Genomic DNA, 19,712 nt, shown 5'->3' with positions numbered 1-19,712 from the left:
TGACTGCTTGTTGTTTGGCTTTACTGAAGGGTAATCAAACCAAGGTCAGCTCTCCATCAGAGAACAGTCAAATGTTAGTATTTGTGAGTCTTTTCCGCAAAACTGTTGAGCTTTTCTTCAAAAGCCCTAGCTTCTCCGTGAAAGGCATAAATCTAGTTACATGATTTCTGAGAACAAATTAAAAAAAAATCAACAAACTTTTGTTTCAGCATCCATGCTCAGTGTGTGTTAGCTCCATTCTCGATTACACTCAATGGTCTCAAATCATAAACTTTTTGTGCAATTCTTTCACAGAATAATTTGAGACTGAAGGTCAAATCCTAATGTCAAAAGCATTAGAAAATAACTTTCAGATCCATAAGTGGTGCATATTTCTGCTTCATTGGGCATTTAGCAAGTAAAATAGCATAAAAAGAAATTATACCCTAGTTTTTTTCCCAACTTTTTTTTTTATTTGAATTAGAAACAGGATTGTTTTATATGACAATCCCAGTTCCCTTCTCCCACCAGTCCTCCCCTAGACCCCCAACTAAAACCTTATCTGTCACATATCTTTTCTGCTCCCCCTGGATGGTAAGGCCTTTCATAGGGTGTCATCAGAGTCTTTTGTATCCTTTGGGATAGGGCCTAGGCCCACCCCTGTGTTTCTTGGCTCAGGGAGTATTCCTCTATATGGACTGGGCTCCAAAAGTCCACATCTATGCTAGGGATAAATACTGTTTTATATCAGGGATTTTAATACGAAAAAGGTTGCTGGGCAGTGGTGGTGCACACCTTTAATCCCAGCACTAGGGAAGCAGGAACAGGCCTCTGTGAGTATGAGACCAACCAGAGCAAGTTCCAGGACAGCCAGGGCCGTTACACAGAGAAACCATGTGTCAAAAAAAAAAAAAAAGAAAGAAAGAAAGAAAGAAAGAAAGAAAGAAAGAAAGAAAGAAAGAAAAAAGTTAAATGTGTTAACTCTCTCCTTTAAAATATAATATAACTCCTGTTAGTATGTGGTCATGTCAACTCCTTCAGCCACTGTCTCAACATTAAGGATAATAAAAAGTATGGATTTTGGAGGTGGTCTTGAAAGCATGGGTAGGTAAAGATGAAAGAAGTTCAATGTTTTCCATGGTGTTGTGTTTACTTATTGAAATTGTAATCATTTGCACTGTCATTTTAACTAATCAAGAATTTTGCCTGTACCAAGTGGATGTAGGATGCAGATAGATTTATTAGTAACTTTACTCGACCATGTGACAAAATTTTTAACAGAAGAATTTTAAGAGAGAAGAGATCTATTTCCTTGGAGTCATAGGGCTGTCATTCACTGAAGTGAGCAAGGCATGGCAGCATTCAGGTAGTGGGAATGTTCTGGGGTAACTTGAACACATGGTAGTAGGTGGGTAGATGGGGAGCAGAGAAAAGAGGCCCAAACCAGGAACATGTACGACCTTCATTGACCTGACCTAAGTGATAACTTCTGCCAGACAATCCCCACCTCATACAATCTCTACAACATTCAAACTAGTGCCATATACTATAAACCAGCCATCAGAACTATGAACCTAGAAGGGACATTTTAGATTGAAACTACAACCACAAGGATGGTAAACACCCAGCCTTTGAATTCATAACTTACAAAATGGTTGGAAGTATAATATGTCACCAAATAATTTTAAAGCATGGGGGAATATGATTAAAACCTGTGGGGGAAGTTTGAAGGAAGTGTTTTGAAAGCACAGGAAAAAATAATCATCTTTGTGCTAGGAAATACTGAACAAGCTGATCAGAGAAGAACTCCATCCATGACAGAGGGGAAGGAGCACAGCAAAAACCCCATCTGCCTGAATGAGAATTAAATAGTTGGGGGAGGGGGGGCAAAACTGTGTTATGTATAAGTTTGTTTGTATCATTAAGGAAATACAGTAGGATTATCATTAGCCCCCCCCAAAGACAAATATAGCTCAAACTCCCGAATTCCTTTCTCGATAACTTTGCCATTCCTTTCCCCTTGTTCTCTAAGGAAAAGTAATAATTTAATTTGAAAGGACAGAGGTTCAAATTCTAAGTTCACCACTAACTAGCTGCATAATGCTGGTCAATTAATTTCACTTACTTGTTCCAATCTGTATTTTCCTCTCTAATTATTAGCATATCAAAAATGCTCATTTAAGGTTATGGCAAATGAATTAATAAAGAGAACAGTACAGAATAATGGATACCTCTTATTAAAGCAAAAAAAAAAAAAAGAAACAAAGAAACATCGTTATATTTACTGGCCTAGCACTTATGGTACAGCACCAGCCTTGTCTGGTGAATTCCCCAGAAACTCACCCACTAGTGCCATCCCCACACTACCAGGCCTGGCTCCAGTCACACATGTCCCAAAACAGCTTTTTGCTGCGAGTCTCTGAAAACCAAAGTTGCCCAAACCATTTCCACACTCCCAGGCCTAGCTACAGATGCACAGTTCCTGTTCCTACCTAGCCTGAGGCAGACTAGAATCTCACATCAGACACATAATGAATGAAAAAAGTTCACATGCCTAGGTCACAACAAAAAAAACACAAGTAATATGAAGAACCAAGACAACATGTTCTCTCTCAAGTCAATTAACCTTGTAGAACTGTTCTCCAATGGCAATTACTTAGATGAGCCCCAGGATACAGAATTCAAAAGAACAATTATGAATTTGATCAAAGATGCCAAGGCATTTAAAGAAGACAGGAGCAGAGAACTCAATGAACTGAAAGAAGGCAGTTAGCAATAAAGGCCTTGTTGATGCTCAAGTAAACAGAAATATGTAAATGAATGAAATGAAGAAATTCCAGAATTTGGAAACTGAATTCAGTAAAGGTATAGAAATATTAAAGAGCAGCTATTTGTATACATAAACATGTATATATATGTATATATATTATACACATATTATGTATGTGTGGTAGTAATAATAATTAAGATATTTGAGAAGTAGGAGGTACAGGAGATGGAAGGAGAAACCGGATGGATGGAAATGATGTAAATAGAGTACTCATTAATTCTCAAAAAATTAAGCAAAAGAGCCAAAAAGTCAAGATTATGAATAAGGAAACTGGACTCTGGATTAGGTATTTATGTGCAAGAGTTGTGATCTACATAAATTGCTTATTCTCTCAGGATCCCAGTTTCTCTATCTGTAAATTTATGAGTTGATCCACATAATATTTATTTCTTCTAAACTAATAGTTCAGGTGTCATAAATAATATTCTTATTTGACATCAATACTGAGTCATACAATTTGACTAAATTGGATCAAACTGCCATCATTGAGCCCCTAATACATTGAGATTTTATTAAAAGACTGAAAATAAAAGTGATAATGAGCATTAGTCCATGGTAGTGATTTCTAATGGACAGAAAATGTAGTGATATATCGGGTCCTATTATCATGTCTGGATGCAAGAGAAAGAAGATGGCAACTGGCATTAAATTCGAGTACCACTCTCAGAGATGTATAATTTTGCTTTTTAAAAATTGGAAATATGCTCACCCTAATTTCAGTATTGGTGATACTGGCAATTTATCATCTAAGTCTAGCAGTAAAGCAAAAATTAAGTCTAACTAAATGATATCTATTATGAAGATAAAAGGAGATATATCAGTAATGCTTTTAAAATACTCAAAGGTTGCACTTATTTCCGAGCACAAGGAATAAAATTTTTGAGAAACTGCCCCAAGATGAGTGACAGAATTAGAATAGCTATTAAGCCTGCTTCTTATGTACATTCAGGTTAGTCTTAGGATAGGAAAGAAGAGAAATTACAATCCAAGAAACACATTTCATCGCCATCATATATCTACTTCCTAAAATGATTCTCTTTTGAAATTTTATACTTGTTCCTACAAAATCTACAAAAACATGTTGATGGCATTTGGAAATGCATTAAGAAGACAAAATAAATAATCTATTTTATATATCTTTACGATTCTGCTGCAGTACTGATAACAAATGTGTTACATGTATAAATCTGATATGACACTGTCCATAATTTATGTTCTCATAAAAAGGAAGACTGTGAAATCTTTTGTTTGTAAATACAGAAGGATCTAATGAATCTGCATATACTCTAAAATTATATGATATGTGGCTAATCTAAAAATCTGTGTACAAGGGCTAAGGTCCATGCCCTAAATAACTGATTAATAATTTTTTATTTTTCTTTTTTATTGTAATTTTAATTGTCCATTACTAATAGAGTGTGGTGTGCTAATTGGATACAAGTACACAATGTGAAATTATACAATCAGGGCATCTCTGATTTTTTTTTTCAAATCTCCAATCAGTGCAATACATTATAGTTCAGAAGTAAAGGAAACAAAATAAAGTGTGATTATTTAAAAGCAGATATTCAAAATAGGACTTATCAGAACTATTATGTTCTTTATGATTAATTAATATATCTGTTATGCTTTATAATATGTAACACACAGTATTTCAATTTTATTCAATTGTATGTATTTTTGTATTATATATTGATAAATTTATAATTGAATAGGTACTTTGCAGTCCTACTAGTATACTAAATTATTTACTTCCATAATAAAAAAAATGGCTTTCATTTTAGGTTAGTATTTTTTAAAATATGACTTTTGCAATATTATTCTGCAATTGTTTATTCTTTTACTGTGGAAATATATTGCAAAACACTGTCTCATTACATCATGCTTTCCTAAAATGTACCTCAAATTTGATAGCTAAATGGCCAAATAAATATATCAGTGAATCGCCAAGCAATTTCGCTTTGTATAAGAAGTCACAGATGCACTCACTATCAGCTTCGGTGGATAAGACTGAAACTGGGTGGACAGTCATGATAGTTTGGTTGCAGGAAATGACCCTAATGGATTTACACATTTCTGTAATTGGATTGTTAGTACCTGTCCACTCGCATTTTGGGCTTACCTATTATTGTATTTCCTTTGGCCAACAAAAGAGTGGCAAGCAAACAGAGAAAACATTTGCATGTTAGTACTTACCCTCTGTACTTCACATGCTAGCTCTACACAAATAAGTTCCAGCAATGACAATCCCAGCCAAGATTTGCAGAGCCTCACCAGATCAGCAAAACAGCCAATCTGACCTGTAAATTGAAGTGCAGTAAGGAATAGTTGAGCTTTTAAAGCACTGTTAAAGATCTACTTGTTACATAACAACAAATGAATGATATAATAGGTACAGGAAGTACATAGCACATGACTGCCTTTTGTACAGAATATAAACATCTTCATATCATACATTTGTTGTTATACAAAAGTCTGTTGCAACTGAATTTTTGGTGTATGAGACAATCTTGGATATTACCCTCTCTCCTGTTGGCTTTATAGATATTCTAAATACTCAACAAATCAATTGATAACAATTAACTATCATCAGAGTGTCTGGAATAACACTGGAGCTTAGAGTGAAATGGCTTGACTGCTGTTTGTTTATGGGGGTGATTAAAAATACTGACATACTTGCTATGAAAGATTTTTTGCTATTTATTGTCAGTGAAACTAATTCCCAAGGTTAATTCCACTTATATAGGTCATTATATATAGTCATGGTTTTCCCCTTTTTCTCACCAATAGAGATTTGTTCTATTCCTCTTTGCATTTCCCCTTTATTTGGGAGAAACACGTAATTCCCCCTTTTCATGTGACTTACACATATTTCTATTTATGGCATAATATATTACCCATATTGACACTGGACTTAGCCATGTTACTTGTTTTATCCATTGGGACCTAAAATGATCCATGTTGAGACTTTAAAAAATGCTTAGGAATATGGTCTAGCCTTCATGCTGCTCTTTGAACCCTGTAACAGGAACCATGTGAAAAGTCAGGGGTAGCCCCTTGAAGAGTAGGGAGATTGGTTTCTGTGATCCAGCTGATAGATATCCCTCAGAAAAGCAACTGTCTAACTGTCAAACAGCTGGCCACAAAGCCCCAGTCAAAGCCACATAAAGGTCCAGCCAAGCCTAGGACAAATTATTTCATAGAATCAGTAACTAAATGTTAAATGTTTTTACATTTTATTTATTTATTGTGTGTGTATGTAAAAGCACATGTATGTGTAGATGTACATGCTTGCGCAGCAGTATGTATGTGGAGGGAGATCAGAGGAAAACTTGGAGTCAGTTCTCTTCTTCCACTATGGGAGGTCCCAAATACCAAAGTCAGATTGTTAGGCTTGGTGGCAAGTACCTTCATCTACTGAGCCACCTCACTATTCCATAGTTGATATTTTAAGCTGGTAAGTAGTTTGTTAGGCTCTCAAAGTTATTTAATGCGTCATTCTTTTGAAGTTAGCATGACCACATGCTATCGTTGAAATGTTAATTTGGTCAGAAGCTTCTGAGAATAGGCCATAATTCTTTGTCACCTTTCTCTTGTCATGGTGGTTGACAGGACCTGAATGTGCATGGAACAATTCTTCCATCTTCTCATTCTAAACTATGGAGATAACATAGTAAAAAATAAAGTTTTGTATTAAAACACTGTTATTTTGAATTTCTTTTTACTGAAACACCACCTAGCCTATCTCTGTTCTACACATAACCCTTATTCTAGCCTCCCAAATGATAGGATTGCAAATGAACACTGCCACACATGGCTTCAAACTTCACATTCAAAACTTATTGATGAAGGTTTAATGTTACATTTTTACTCGTGAGGCAACGCTGAGCAACAAACCACTCTCTCCTAAGATGAAAAAAAGAAGAAAAAGAAAAAAATATGCAACAAAAATAGAGGGTACTACAGAATTGAGAATTTATGGGTTTCCAAGAATTAAAATGCATTTCTCTGCAGAACTGAGCATAAATGCTAGGAAATACACACTATTCTCTGTAACTCTGAATGGCTCACCAGCTTTTAGTTCCCTGTGATTGTACAGAAATAAATGTAGAATGGCTCTAGTGCAAAAGGGGGGGGGTAATTTTAAGTATATACTTAATCAAAAGATTCTCCTCTCTCCAAGGAAATTTTCTCTAGAACAGCGCAGGATCCACAGGAACAATTATAAAGTGCTAAATCCCAGGCCATGTACTGTATTAAAGTTAGGAAGAAAAAAAAAAAATGTCAAGTCACCAAAGTCTCAGTGAGTCATAATCCTCCAAGAGCTTATATTTGGGCAAATTTCCGCTATACCCATTATTTAGGATGAAAAGTCCCTTTATCGTTTCCCTGATCTTTGCAAATATTCTCGGTTTTCAAGATCTCTTCGCTTCCTAACTGATGTCCCTGCACTTTCTTCCCTGAATACAATGCCCTTTCCCTGGAGAATGAAGATGACAATGACTTTGAAAAGTTTTTAGCAGCCAGGCGGCTCAAGACACAGTCAACTCTTTGAGGCTTCCACCGAACTCTCCGTGAAGAACCTGAGGAAGCTAAACATAGGTCAGGGCAAGGCCCGCTCTGAATTCATTCGGGCAGAGGGAGTATGAGGCTAACCCTACCAAGCATTCAAAGCCTAGGGCCAGGCTGCCAGCTGGAGAGTGCGAACTGGATCAGAGAGCGCTCAACGCGAACGGACTACAAAGCCCAGAGGGCACAGCATCGCGCTTGTGAGCTCTGCTTCGGGATCCTCACGCAATGGACGCTGGGAAATGAAGTCTACGGACTTCCAGAGCCCCACGCGAAGGCAGAAGGGAGGCGTTGCTAGTCCGCTCCTTCAGCACGCGGGTTCCTGGCTGGCCTCGGGGTTTCTCGCTCCCGCTCAGGGTTTTCGCGGACGGCGGGAGCAGTATGGCTTGCCTGAGTAAACTCCGGGGGGAGGAGGGGAAGGGAGTGGATGAGGAGGCGGGGTCAGCGGAAGCGGCAGGTTGCTTCCTTCTCTTCGCGCTCCCTTCCCCGCCTCTCCCTGAGGGAGCGGTGGGAGGGGGGGGAAGGGTAGGGCCGAGGGAAGGTAGTGACACGTGTCAATCAACCCCCCTCCGGGGGGCGCGCGCTCCGGGGCTCGCGCCGAGGGCTCGCGCCCCTGCCTCGTGCCTGCGCCGCTCGTATGTAAATGAGGGCGCGTGACGCGGGACGCAGATGGACAAGGGAAGAGAGAGAATGGCCGCTGCCGCGCTGCTGCCGCCGCCGCCGCCGCCGCTCAGTGCCGGAGCCCTCGGTGCGCGGCGGAGAGGAGAGGATTCCGGCGGGAACTCGACTCTTGGCGCCACCGCCTCATGCACTGTGTAGGTAAGAGAGACACGGACCGGGCCGGGCTCCGCGCCGCTGTGCGGCTGCCCGAGGAGTTTGTGGCTGAGGGGTGTAGTTGGAGCTCCGGTTCGGGTCAGTTCAATGGGGAGCGATGGGAGCGGCGGCGGCGGCGGCGCGGCGGCCCCGGCGGCGCCTTTTGTCTCGGGGCTCCCTGCCCGGCGCGGTCCGGCCGCCGCCCGCCCGCTCGCTCGCCCGGCTCCGGGCTCCCGAGGAACTGTTAGTTCGGACCCACTCTCCGAGCTCCCCCGCGGAAGCAGCCCGCCCGCTCGCGCTGCCGCAACTCCGCGGCGCCCGTCTCGCCACCCGCCGGTCCCCCTGTCACCGCGGCTCTCCGCCGGGCTGAGGGGACCCAGAGGCGGCGGGCCGGTCCGCGCCCCCGCCGGACGCTCACACACCCCCTTCTTGCCACCGGGGGCTGGCCCGGCAGACGCTGCCGAGTTCCCAGGACACCGGACCCGGGGGCTTCGGGGTGCTCGCGGGGCGGGGGCCGGCGAGGACCGAGGGTCGATGGGGGTGGCGCCCGAGGGGCGGGGGTCGCCCGCCTCTGCCCTCTCGCGCGCGGCCTCGGTTCTGTGTGTACCCCTTTAAGAAGGAGCCGCTCGAGCGCTGACGGTTGGGATTTGAAGTTCTTCCTCCCTCTTTGGAAGTCTGGACGGATGGGGGGTGTTGCTATGACGACGGCACCCTCCCCGTGCCGTCCCCCCCCCTTTCCTTGAGGACGCCCCGACGACTCTGGTCCTCTTTCGCTGTCATGTGATGGACGCGCATCGCCCTCCCCATCTCCCATTCCTGTTCAAATGCAATTCAGTTTTCCGATTCGGTGGGGTCTGCCTGGTTTTGCTTCAAACTTCCGCGCTTCGGGCTGTCATTCAGTGTGCTGCTTTGGGTAGCGGCAAGTACTAGGACTCCTTACATTGTGGTGGTCTCTGCTTTTCCCCTCCCCGAGTGAGACGTATCCCCCTCAGCTGTCAACCAGCAGGTTGGTTCAGTGCAGTAGAGGGGCTAACACGGGTTGAGGGGCTGCACAGCGTGTGCTTCGGCGGGGGTTACAGGGTAGCATTTGAGGGAAAAAGAGGTGGGAGTGGAGGCTGGTCGGCGTTAGGAGTGGATGAATGGTAGCAATTTTCTGACCAGTAGGTCTCAGTATTTGGATTTGAGGAGTAGGTTCAGTTCCTTGTGAAGACAACTCTCCTACCTTGTTTTCATCTGTTCTTGCGCCACCTCGTGCCCTATCCCCCTACCCCACCCCTCTCAGATTTGTTTGTCTCAAGCTTTAAGGTCTGTCTTGTTTTCACTAGTGAAAAAGATAATAGTACATTAAACCAGAAGCAGTTTCAGTGCGGTACAGAATAGGACGTATATAGTAAAACAAAGGGGAGAATACTCTGATTTAGGAACATTTTGGTATTGTTTAAGCAGTTTACTGTTTTGTGTCACCTCTACAAAATGTTATTTTAGTGTGATCTGTGACAAAGCTATTGGGATGTATCTGCAAAAACAAAAATCATACAAAATGTGTTGGCACTTGTACTTCATGGATGCCGAGTGGACCCGTTTTGACAGTTTCCTAAGTGAAGATCTGTTCCGTTGAAATCCTGCCGAGAAATTGTGGAGTTCGTTCCCGTGGAGTTCAACAAATAGCACTGGCAGCATTGCAAGGACCGGCTCACAGTATCACTGTGTTAAGTTTTAATAAGGCACACAGTGATTTGAAGATGACCATGGTCGAGTTTTACAGAATGTCGGGATGCTTTTCTTCTCATCTTGTGTCTTTGACTACATTTAAGTATGGTTTTGAGTGACAATAATGCATGTACTTTTGAAAGTCAAATTTTAATTAAGTGAAACAACTTAACGGGAAGTGAAGTTAGATTTTTGAATATCTAATATGTAATCTACATTAAACTTTCAATGTATACACAATTACATATTACCATACATGAAGATAATGTTTTCCTGGGCAACAGACATCTTTTGAGAATTGTTTCACAGTCCCAGTTCTTTGTCAAGAGACCTACTGAGATCCATCTCATATATTGTTTTTGTCACTTATTTTTTAAGTAATAAAACTCTACTAAATAGAATATACACCTGTTGGTTGGGGTTTTTTTGGTGTCATATGTAATTGTGGTGTAAATAGGTGTTAAAAGTCTTTGTTTTAAGCTACCATTTGCTATGATGTGTACTTTGCAGAAAAACTTTTCCTGTTCCTCATATGTACGTGTGTGACATATATCCCATGTAGATGTGTAAATGTATACATTTCTATGTTGAATAGTCTGTGCTCTTATTGCTTGAAATACTTTTATAAAACATTCTTCTGGTTTTTGAGAATCATTCAAAAGTCTTGGTTTTCGGTGAGAGTTGGAAATTGTAAGCATCTTCAGGTTGTGCAGTTAATTAGTATAAATCTCTAACGAAGTCTCTAGAAGTTTCTCTCCTCTTAACTATTTAAACAAATATGACTGATCTTTTGACATGTATACCTGAAAATTTTGGGAAGAAAGTTATCTTCACAGTCAGTGGATGATTATAGTAATTGAGAATGGAAAACTTGAATCAGTCTAGAAAATGTTTACTTTCCTTTATAATTATGGAACTCATGTCTTTCTTTGCCTTAGACTTACTCCTCTGATTCATTCCTAGTTTTGTTTTAAATTGGAGTTTTGTCCTTCAAGCTTTGTTCCAATTGATGGCTTTATTTATAATGGACTTTTTATAGTTTTCCTATGCTACAATATAGTTTTGAGTATCCTCATGTAACAGATACTCAGCTGCATATTGAGTGGGGGACTTATCCTAGTATTCAGAATTATACTGAACATTAATAGACAGTCTCATATTTTATAGAGTATGTTATTAGTATGTACTAACTAGAATGACACTGAGCTTTGAATCCTTATGGAATAAATAATAAGATTAGTATCCAATGATTCATAAAATTAAAAGCAGCCAAGTGTAGTATAAAATAGATGTATTAATACAGTTTAAAACATTATTCAGACTTGCAAAGTAATTAGAATATTTGATCTGGGAACAGGATAGTTTTCTTAAAAACTTTATTTTGGTACAGTTTGTATCTTAAAATGTTAAAGGATAAGAAACTAAAACTGGTATTAACCAGTTTTGCATTTTGTTGTATTTTTTGTTATTCTTGTCCTAAATTCATGGGGGGGGATGACAATTTGAGAGTAATTTGGAGCCCCGTGCTCTTCAGTATTTCAAAAAAACAAGGACATCCTACTCAACTCCTTGTTGGCCTTTGCCAAATAGCAGAACCATTATAGTTCACTTGGTCTAGAATCTGAGTGCTTAACCATTTGAAGATGGGCACTTGCTTTAAAGAGAGCACTAGAGAAATGTCTGAAGATCTACAAAGATGACACCAACTAACAATCTAAGCAACAGAGGAAAGGCTACCTTAAATGCCCTCTCCTGATAATGAGATTGATGACTAACTTACATGCCATCCTATTAACCTTCATCCAACAGCTGGTGGAAGTAGAAGCAGACACCCATAGCTAAACACTGAACTGAACTGGAATCGAGTTGCAGAGATGGAGGAGTGATGAGCAAAGGGGTCCAGACCAGGCTGGTGAAACCCATAGAAACAGCTGATCTGAACAAGGGAGAGCTTTTGGTCCCCAGACTGATAGCTGGGAAACCAGCATGGAACTAATCCAGACCCCATGAACGTGGGTGTCAGTGAGGAGACCTTGGAAAGCTATGGGGCCCCTTGTAGTAGACCAGTACTTTTCCCTAGTATAGGAATGGACTTTGGGAGCCCATCCCACATAGAGGGATACTCCCTGAGCCTAGACACATGGGGGTGGGCCTAGGCCCTATCCCAAAGGATATGACAGACTTGGAAGGCACCACCCTCCCTGGGGAGCAGAAAGGGTATGGAATAGGTAGAGTGTTAGTTGGGGGGAGGGGAGAAGGGGAGAAGGGAAGGGAGAGGGAACTGGGATTTACATGTAAAACAATCTTGTTTCTAATACAAATAAAAAATTAAAAAAAAAAAGCAAGGACACTGTCAGCATATACTGTTACCTACTTTTAGTTCATTTTCACATTTTATCTCCTATCTGTCTCCTAGTTCAAGATCCACTCTGAGATCATGGAATGCATTTATTGGTTATCATGTCTCTAGTCCTTTTTAATTGGGGAATACTTCTTTAATATTTCTTTGTGTTTCTTGGCCTTGACATAAAACAACAGCAACAAGAAGGCAGGACATTATTCTATATGATGTCTCTTAGTTGGAATTTGTTGTTTTCTTGAAAATAGTTTGTTATGCTTTTGACAGGAATACTACTGAAGAAATGTTCTGTTCTTCCTAGTACACCATATTTGAAGTTAATAATGTTGGTATGCCTCAACCATAAAATTTTGTTAAGATGGTGTTTGCTGTGTTTCTTTCTGAAAATTATTCACTATTTTGTAATTAATATGCAACTTCTGGGAAAATCAAGAACAGGGTATTGCCATCAGCTCATCAAAATCTCAGCCATTGTTTAACATCTGTTGATATTCTGGCTTTGTTCCTTCTTTTTAAGGCTTGATATTCATTCAGTTATACTTTGTATAATTTCATGAATTCTTTTTCAGAGATAAAACTCTGTGACTGTCATTATATTGACTATCAAATTGTGGCAGATTTGACTAAACTTTAAGCACACACACACGTGTGTGTGTGTGTGTGTGTGTGTGTGTGTGTGTGTGTGTGTGCTCTTGTACTTCTAAACACAACAGTCCACATTCATGTATTTTATTGTTCCAGGTATGGTATTATTTCACCAAAATGACTCCAATCTTTTTAAAGGAAAAATGAATTTAGATACCAAAACTAAGCAGCAGGTTTTAGATCTGTTTTAATCCCTGTTTTTTTCAAGTAATATAAATTTTTCTTAAGATCACAAAATAAAACAAGGGAAAAATTGGCTTAAAAACATTGCCTAAAACACTAGTGTCTTTCCTATGTAAGACTTGCTCAATAGTAATTGAGCTAAATATGAAAGGTTAACTTTTCTGATAACCATACTAAAACACATTTTATTTAGTCTATTACCTTTATTAAAATAGTACCATTTTTGTTCTAATCCATGTATAAATTGATAAGGAGTTGGGTTACTATTCATGTTTTAGAATTGGGTGTTTTACATTTGTAGTACATCTCAATATCAAGTATCTGTTTAACTGCAACACACGGCAAGTAGACTTCATTGGACAGTTTAGTTTTCTTGATTTCCATGGTACCATTGCCTTATAAATCTCTCCACAATAAACAAATGTATAGTTTTACCCAGATCTTTTATTTGATTAGTACAGGGTAAACAGATCATAAAAAATAAGTTCTGGAGCTAGACTTCTGAGTTTGGAACCTAGTGGCACCATTTGTCAATGGACAAGGTTCTCTTTTGTCTTTCAGTTGTTCCATCAGTAATTTGGAGAGAGCCAGTGTAGCACAAATAATAAAAACTGAAAGACAGATATGGGGGTTAAAGCTGAAGATCAGAAAAGCAAAGCAGCCAACTGTTAGAGAGTTCTTACCTCTACCAAGGCTGGGGCAATCCTGTTTTCAGTGTGACTGCAGACTAAATAACACTGTACTCTTGTCTCCACCCACCTTATATTCCTCTCTAGTGCTGGAATTAAAGGGATGACATCCGAAGTGCTGTGATCAAAGGTGCGTGCTCTGTTTCTCTTTTAGACTGATTCACTCTCTTGTAGCCCAGGGTGTCCTTGAACCTGCAGAGATCCATCTGCCTGTCTCCCAAGTGCTGGCATTAAAGGTGTGGCCACCAGTGCCTGTCCTCTGTGGCCAACTAGTGGCTTAGTATGTGTGTGGTTAACTAGTGGCTTAGATCTTAACTAGGTGTTTGGCCAACTAATGACTTAGCTCTGCACACTGATCTTCAGGCAAGCTTTATTTGTTAGGTCATAAAATATCACCAAGCTAGGTTTCTGGAGAAGTTTGTTGATTTGTTCTAATATGTTTCTTCTGTACAGAAAGCACCCAATATTTGCTAGCTATTATTGTTGGTGATGGTTTTTCTGCTTGGGGTTCATGATATTTTTGTCAATAGACTTTGGTAGGAATGGTGCTACATAATTAAAAAAGATTATGGAGCATGTAAAAGAAAAAACAAGAGTTTAAATGATATCTATTTTCCAGTTCTCTAAGATACAGTGACAAAGAGCTTTAAATCATGTAACTTAATACTAGCTTTCTGTATGAAGAGAACAAAAGATTTTTACCATTCTAAATTCTAAGGAATCTTTGATAACTGATAGAAGAAATTAGTTTGTAGCTCATTAAAAATTCTTTATCACCAAGTGTGGTGATGTACACATTACCTTTCATGCCAGCACTTAGGAGGCAGAGCAGGACTGCACGGCAATAATCCTTGTCAAAAACGAAATAAATAACAAAACATTAGATCATCTCAAGTTTTTTTTTTTTTTTTTTTTTTTTTTTTTTTTTTTTTCATGAACTCTATTTTTACCTTCCTGTTGGTCAGTTTGATTTCCTTCTGGTTCCTTCTTGCCTCCTCTTCTGTTATCTTACCACAAGTTCTCCCTTGTCATTGTTAATATCTAAGTCACAGAAGAACTTAAAAATCTGTATTGATAGGTTACTGATAAGGTTTGGGCAGCTGTCAGCAAGTGTTGGCTGTACAACTTGTTTCAAGCACCAGTAAATATGATAGACATTTATTTTAGTGACGACAGTTGTGATACCATCTAATTACATACCTTGCATAGTTAGAATCTGTGATCTGATGAGTAGTTGAATAGGGTAAGACATTATCCAGATTCTTTTAAAAGGGGGGTATCTTGAATAATTTTGTATGTAAAATATTAAATTCTATGTAGTCCCGGATCATTTTATACTTGAAAAAGTAATGTTCTCCTGTCTTTGAAACCAAAGAATGAATGAATTTTGAAAGTTTTTGAAAATTTTTTTAGATTACTTGTGTCTATGTGTCCATCTGTCTGTATTTATGTCTCTATGTCTATGCAAGTGTCCTCCGATCCTCTGAGGCTAGAAGAGGGTGTGGAATCCTGGAGTTATAGAAGATCATGAACACCTTCTGGAAGGAGCAATAAGTGCTTTTAAAAACTGAATCATCGCTCAGCCTGCAGAATCATACTCCTTGGGCTAGCTACAAGTGTGCCATCTTCCCAGTTTGGCAGGACACATGATTAGTTGCTCTTATGTGTCTCAGTATTCCTCTGACCTTCACTACTGGTCTTTAGTTTCTGTCTCAGTGCAGTATTTTTTTCCTGTTAGTACATCTAGTCTCACAAATAAAATATTTTACTTTGTGTGTGTTTATAGTCTTCCCATTTGACAATACTCTCTACTTTTGAAATACAGATGGCCCTTAGAGTGGTTAAACTAAGATTCTTTACTTTATAATATCACGAAAGTGATACATCCTTAGCAGATACCATTTAAATTCTGCATTTTGTTTTCTCTGACAAGTAATACACAGTATGATGTTCTTGATAAGCCAGGTGGTAGCTTGAACCACAGCTTCCAGTTAACCACATATTCATCAGGGTAAACAATTGGTAATTTGATACAATTGATACAGTGTGCTTCTACTATAGTATTCAGCAAATTACATGTAGTATTCTACCCTTTATTATTTGAAATATATTTTGAATTTTGATTTTCATAACTGGGCAGTGTAAGTGTCCTGAGCACATTTAAGACTAAGCTGTGATCCCTGTAGTAAGTAAAAGAGTGTCTATTATACATAGACTTGCATTCATCAATCACCCCAAATAGCCTTATTACAGTTTATATTTAGGATTAAATCTGTAATCAGTGAATCCTTTAAAAATTTTTATTTGTAACAATCTAGAGAAGAAATTGTGATGGGTCCAATGCAATCTGCTGCTACTGCTAGGAATGTAATTAAGAAAAGATGCTATCTTTGCATTTGAAGAATAGCACACTGTTCCTAATTAAAACTAAATAAAAAATTTATAAGAGTTTTTTGTTTGCTAGAAAATAAGAGAATAAAATGAGGAATCATATTTTTCTGTGTCTGCTTTCCTTTTGTAGTTGGCAATAACCTCATCTTGCTTACATTTGCTTGTTGTTTCTTTAATCTGCTGCCAAGTTATTACTTTCCTTGTAATAGTTCATGGATTCAGTTTTTCTGATAGTGCAAGCAGTTGGGCAAATTGAGATAAGATTCTGGTTTATATCAGTATATGCTTTACTGATTTTACTGCCTTCTGGTATAACTTACAACTTAAAACATACAGTAAATCATTATTTGAGCAGCTGTTTTGATTTCATAGTTCACAAGGTATTAATGTCTCCTATTTCTCTCTTTTTATCAACTAAAAGCTCCTAACCATATTCAAGTATTTAGTCATAGACTATCAGACTATTTCTTTTATATTGGTTCTTTAGACTAACCATCTTTTTTCAACTGCCTTTATTTATTACAGATTACACCAAATTATTGGGTATATTTGTAGCTGTATCTTCTACCTTGGATCCTGAGTTCCTGAGTTACTTTTCAAATTTAACTTCAGCCTACATTCTTTTAATTCTTTTATGAATAATATCTTTTTCTTTTTGTTTCTTTTTTTTTTTTTGGTTTTTCCAGACTAGGTTGGCCTCGAACTCACAGAGATCCACCTGCCTCTACCTCCTGAGTGCTGGGATTAAAGGTGTGTACCATCACCAATGCATGGCTTATGAATAATATCTTGAGACATTTCTCCATTAATTCAGATTGGCTTTTTCTCCTCTAGTGTGTGTGTGTGTACAAGATGTGTATATTGCAAGTAACTTTGTCCATTAGTCTACATATTTACCAAACTGTTGACAAAGTCTTCATAAATAGTAGAAAGGGCTAGATGGAACATTGTTTCTTCTTAACATTTCAGCATAATCTTAGGCATAATTTATCTTCCATAGGAAAATTTATGAAATTGAGATAAGACCATTCCTCATATGTTTGCTATTTTTTTTGTTTAATAAGATGTGTCTTAAAATATTTGACATTAAACTGTGATTAAAAATAGGTGTCATTGCTAATACAGATGAGGGAAGCTCATGAGGCCTCAGCCCTTTACAAAGAGCTACAGGCAACCTAAGAATGCTGAGAGAGGGAGAAATAGTTTTCCCCAGAGAAGAGCACACCAATTTCTTATCCAATACCAAATGGTCAGCCCTAAAAACATGCATAGAAGTAATATTATAGGGTCTGAGTAGGTTGTATTTATGTATTTATGAACACAAACACAACAACAAAGAAAAAAGAGGTCATGAATTTGAAAGAGAGCAGGGTGAGAGTACTTGAGAAGATTTGGAGGGAAGAGAGGGAAAGGGAAATGATATAATTTATAATCTCAACAAGTAAAACATTGCTAAAAATAATAAAGGTAAATTAAAAATAACTTTCATACTTCTCATCTTTCATCTTCTTAAGCTGAAAGACTTACTAACCTATCAGAAGTACAGCTGGACTATCAGACCTTTTTTGAATACAAGGAAGCTCTCCCTAGTAAGGCTGATAGGCAAGAGGGTTGGTCCTATATGGAAAACAACTTCTAAGACACTCTATTCCAGTAAGGAACAAATATAAAGATGTGAGTATTAGTAATTTTTTTCTTTTGAGAAGACTGAGTAAAATATTGAAGAACAGAAACTTTTTTCTAGTACTTCCCCTAAGGATATGAACTTTTTATGGGGAGTTTTGTGATGGGGAATGTACTGTGTATGTTTATCTTATTGATTGTTAAATAAAATACTGTTTCGCCAATGAGACAGCAAGTAGACGGGACTAGGAGTCAAAGAGGATTCTGGGAAATGTAGTAGAGAAGTGCTGATCCAGGCAGGAAGTGACATAGCAAGGAGACTCATATTTAAACGAAGGAGAAACAGGAAGGGCCCTCTTCCCCTCCGCTCCTGCTCCAGAGGCACGATGTGATCCACAGCAAGGAGGGACGCCAATAAGGCGTCCGATAAGTCAAGTCTTATAACATATATAGGTTTATGATAGTTAAGACTGAGCTAGCAGATGAGAATCCTAGTCATTGGCCAAGCAGCTTTGTACCTAATACAAGTTTCTGTATATTCATTTGGGCCCTAACTCTGGTGAGCAGCTGGCATAAAGCTTACACATGGTGGTGGGGCGCGGCAGCTTTTGACAGAAAGATTTATCGTAACAGTTCTATTTATGCAAGATGTAAGAACTGGGAGTTAAAATGCTTACCTTGTACTGTAGGTTTGTATTTAGATTTTGTTTGTAAAGACTGAACTATGATTAAGGATGTTGAGTGCTAGACATGGTAATGGAAATGGAAAGAAGGAACAATTAATTACTTGAAAGTTCTAAATGACCAGGTTTCATAAAATTGAGGGACAGTAAAGATTAGGAATCTTTATCTATAAAGGAATTGTTAATAAATATTAGGCTTTGCCAAGTTAGAGCAGCAGTCAGGTGGGCAGGCTTAAGTAGCCTTCTTCCCTATCCAGTCAGTTATAGATATAGTAGAGAAGCAGAATGTAATATGAGCAAGCTACAGGTGCGTTCTGCCTGGATAGTTCACTCCCAAGGGCCATCTGGTCTCTGCTGGGACTAGTCACCTCTGCTGTTGTAATGCAAAAGCAACACCAAAATAAATAATCATGGCTGGGCTTTAATAAGAATTTGTTATTATAAACAAGTGAATTCAGCTTGCAGGTCATAGTTTGCTGATTCTAGAATTTCAAAGATGCTATATAAACTGACTCAGGGAACAGTCTGAGAGGGATAGTGTAAGCAAACACAAATAACACACCCTGAAAATATTTAGCATGGGAGTGTAGGGTGGGCATGGAGCAGAAATGCAAATATGAATTATGATCTCAACCAAGAAATGTGAGCCTTTGAAATTTTCTGCTAATAGGTAATAATCAGCATGAGCAGATAAATCAGTTAATTTTCATTTTGAACATCTATTGTTGGTAAGTTTCAGTTTTTTAATGTTTGTGTGCTTTTTTGCTTATAATGGTTTTTTAAGAAACTCAATTGAACCAGCTATTTTAAGTCAAAACTGGGAAGGTGAGTAGTCTACAATGTACTAATGAAAACATTGGATATCCAAAGTACTCTCTGGCATTACCCCTATCCTCCCTTTCTGCCTGAACTTTCAACAATTTGAAAAATTAAACGGGATAAAAGATGGAAGCCACATATCATTTCTACTGTGAATAGAAGCCAGGTTAGAGTAGAGTCAAAAGGGCTGTCAGGTGCTTTAGAGGAACACCGCATACTCATCTCTTCAGGCTTAATTTTTCTGGACAATTTCTCCCAAGGCAAGAGAAACAGAACTAGGCTTTGTCTGCTCAGTTACTCCTAAAATCACCCATCAGAGCAGCCATGTCCCTTTTCTATGGATGAAGAGAGGTTCAAATCCTATTCCTGAAGCATCCTTTCTGGTAGAAACCAGGAAGAAGGAGAAAGGTTGTGAAACC

At 38.8% G+C, this 19,712-nt stretch overlaps 1 protein-coding gene across 1 annotated transcript in view; it reads left to right on the top strand.

Annotated features, from left to right (window-relative positions):
* The first annotated feature begins 7,861 nt into the window (after nucleotides 1-7,861).
* Nucleotides 7,862-19,712, top strand: part of Lcorl (ligand dependent nuclear receptor corepressor like) — a 134,377-nt gene continuing 122,526 nt past the window's right edge. Inside the window, 2 exon segments of the mRNA XM_027386978.2 lie at nucleotides 7,862-8,078; nucleotides 8,081-8,197. Of these exon segments, the coding sequence (XP_027242779.1) occupies nucleotides 8,048-8,078; nucleotides 8,081-8,197 (148 nt within the window). The 5' untranslated portion in view covers nucleotides 7,862-8,047.

Source organism: Cricetulus griseus (assembly GCF_003668045.3).
Source record: "Cricetulus griseus strain 17A/GY chromosome 1 unlocalized genomic scaffold, alternate assembly CriGri-PICRH-1.0 chr1_1, whole genome shotgun sequence".
NCBI lineage: Eukaryota > Metazoa > Chordata > Mammalia > Rodentia > Cricetidae > Cricetulus > Cricetulus griseus.
Note: the sequence above shows the minus strand (reverse complement) of the source record. Positions and strands in the feature narration are given on the sequence as shown.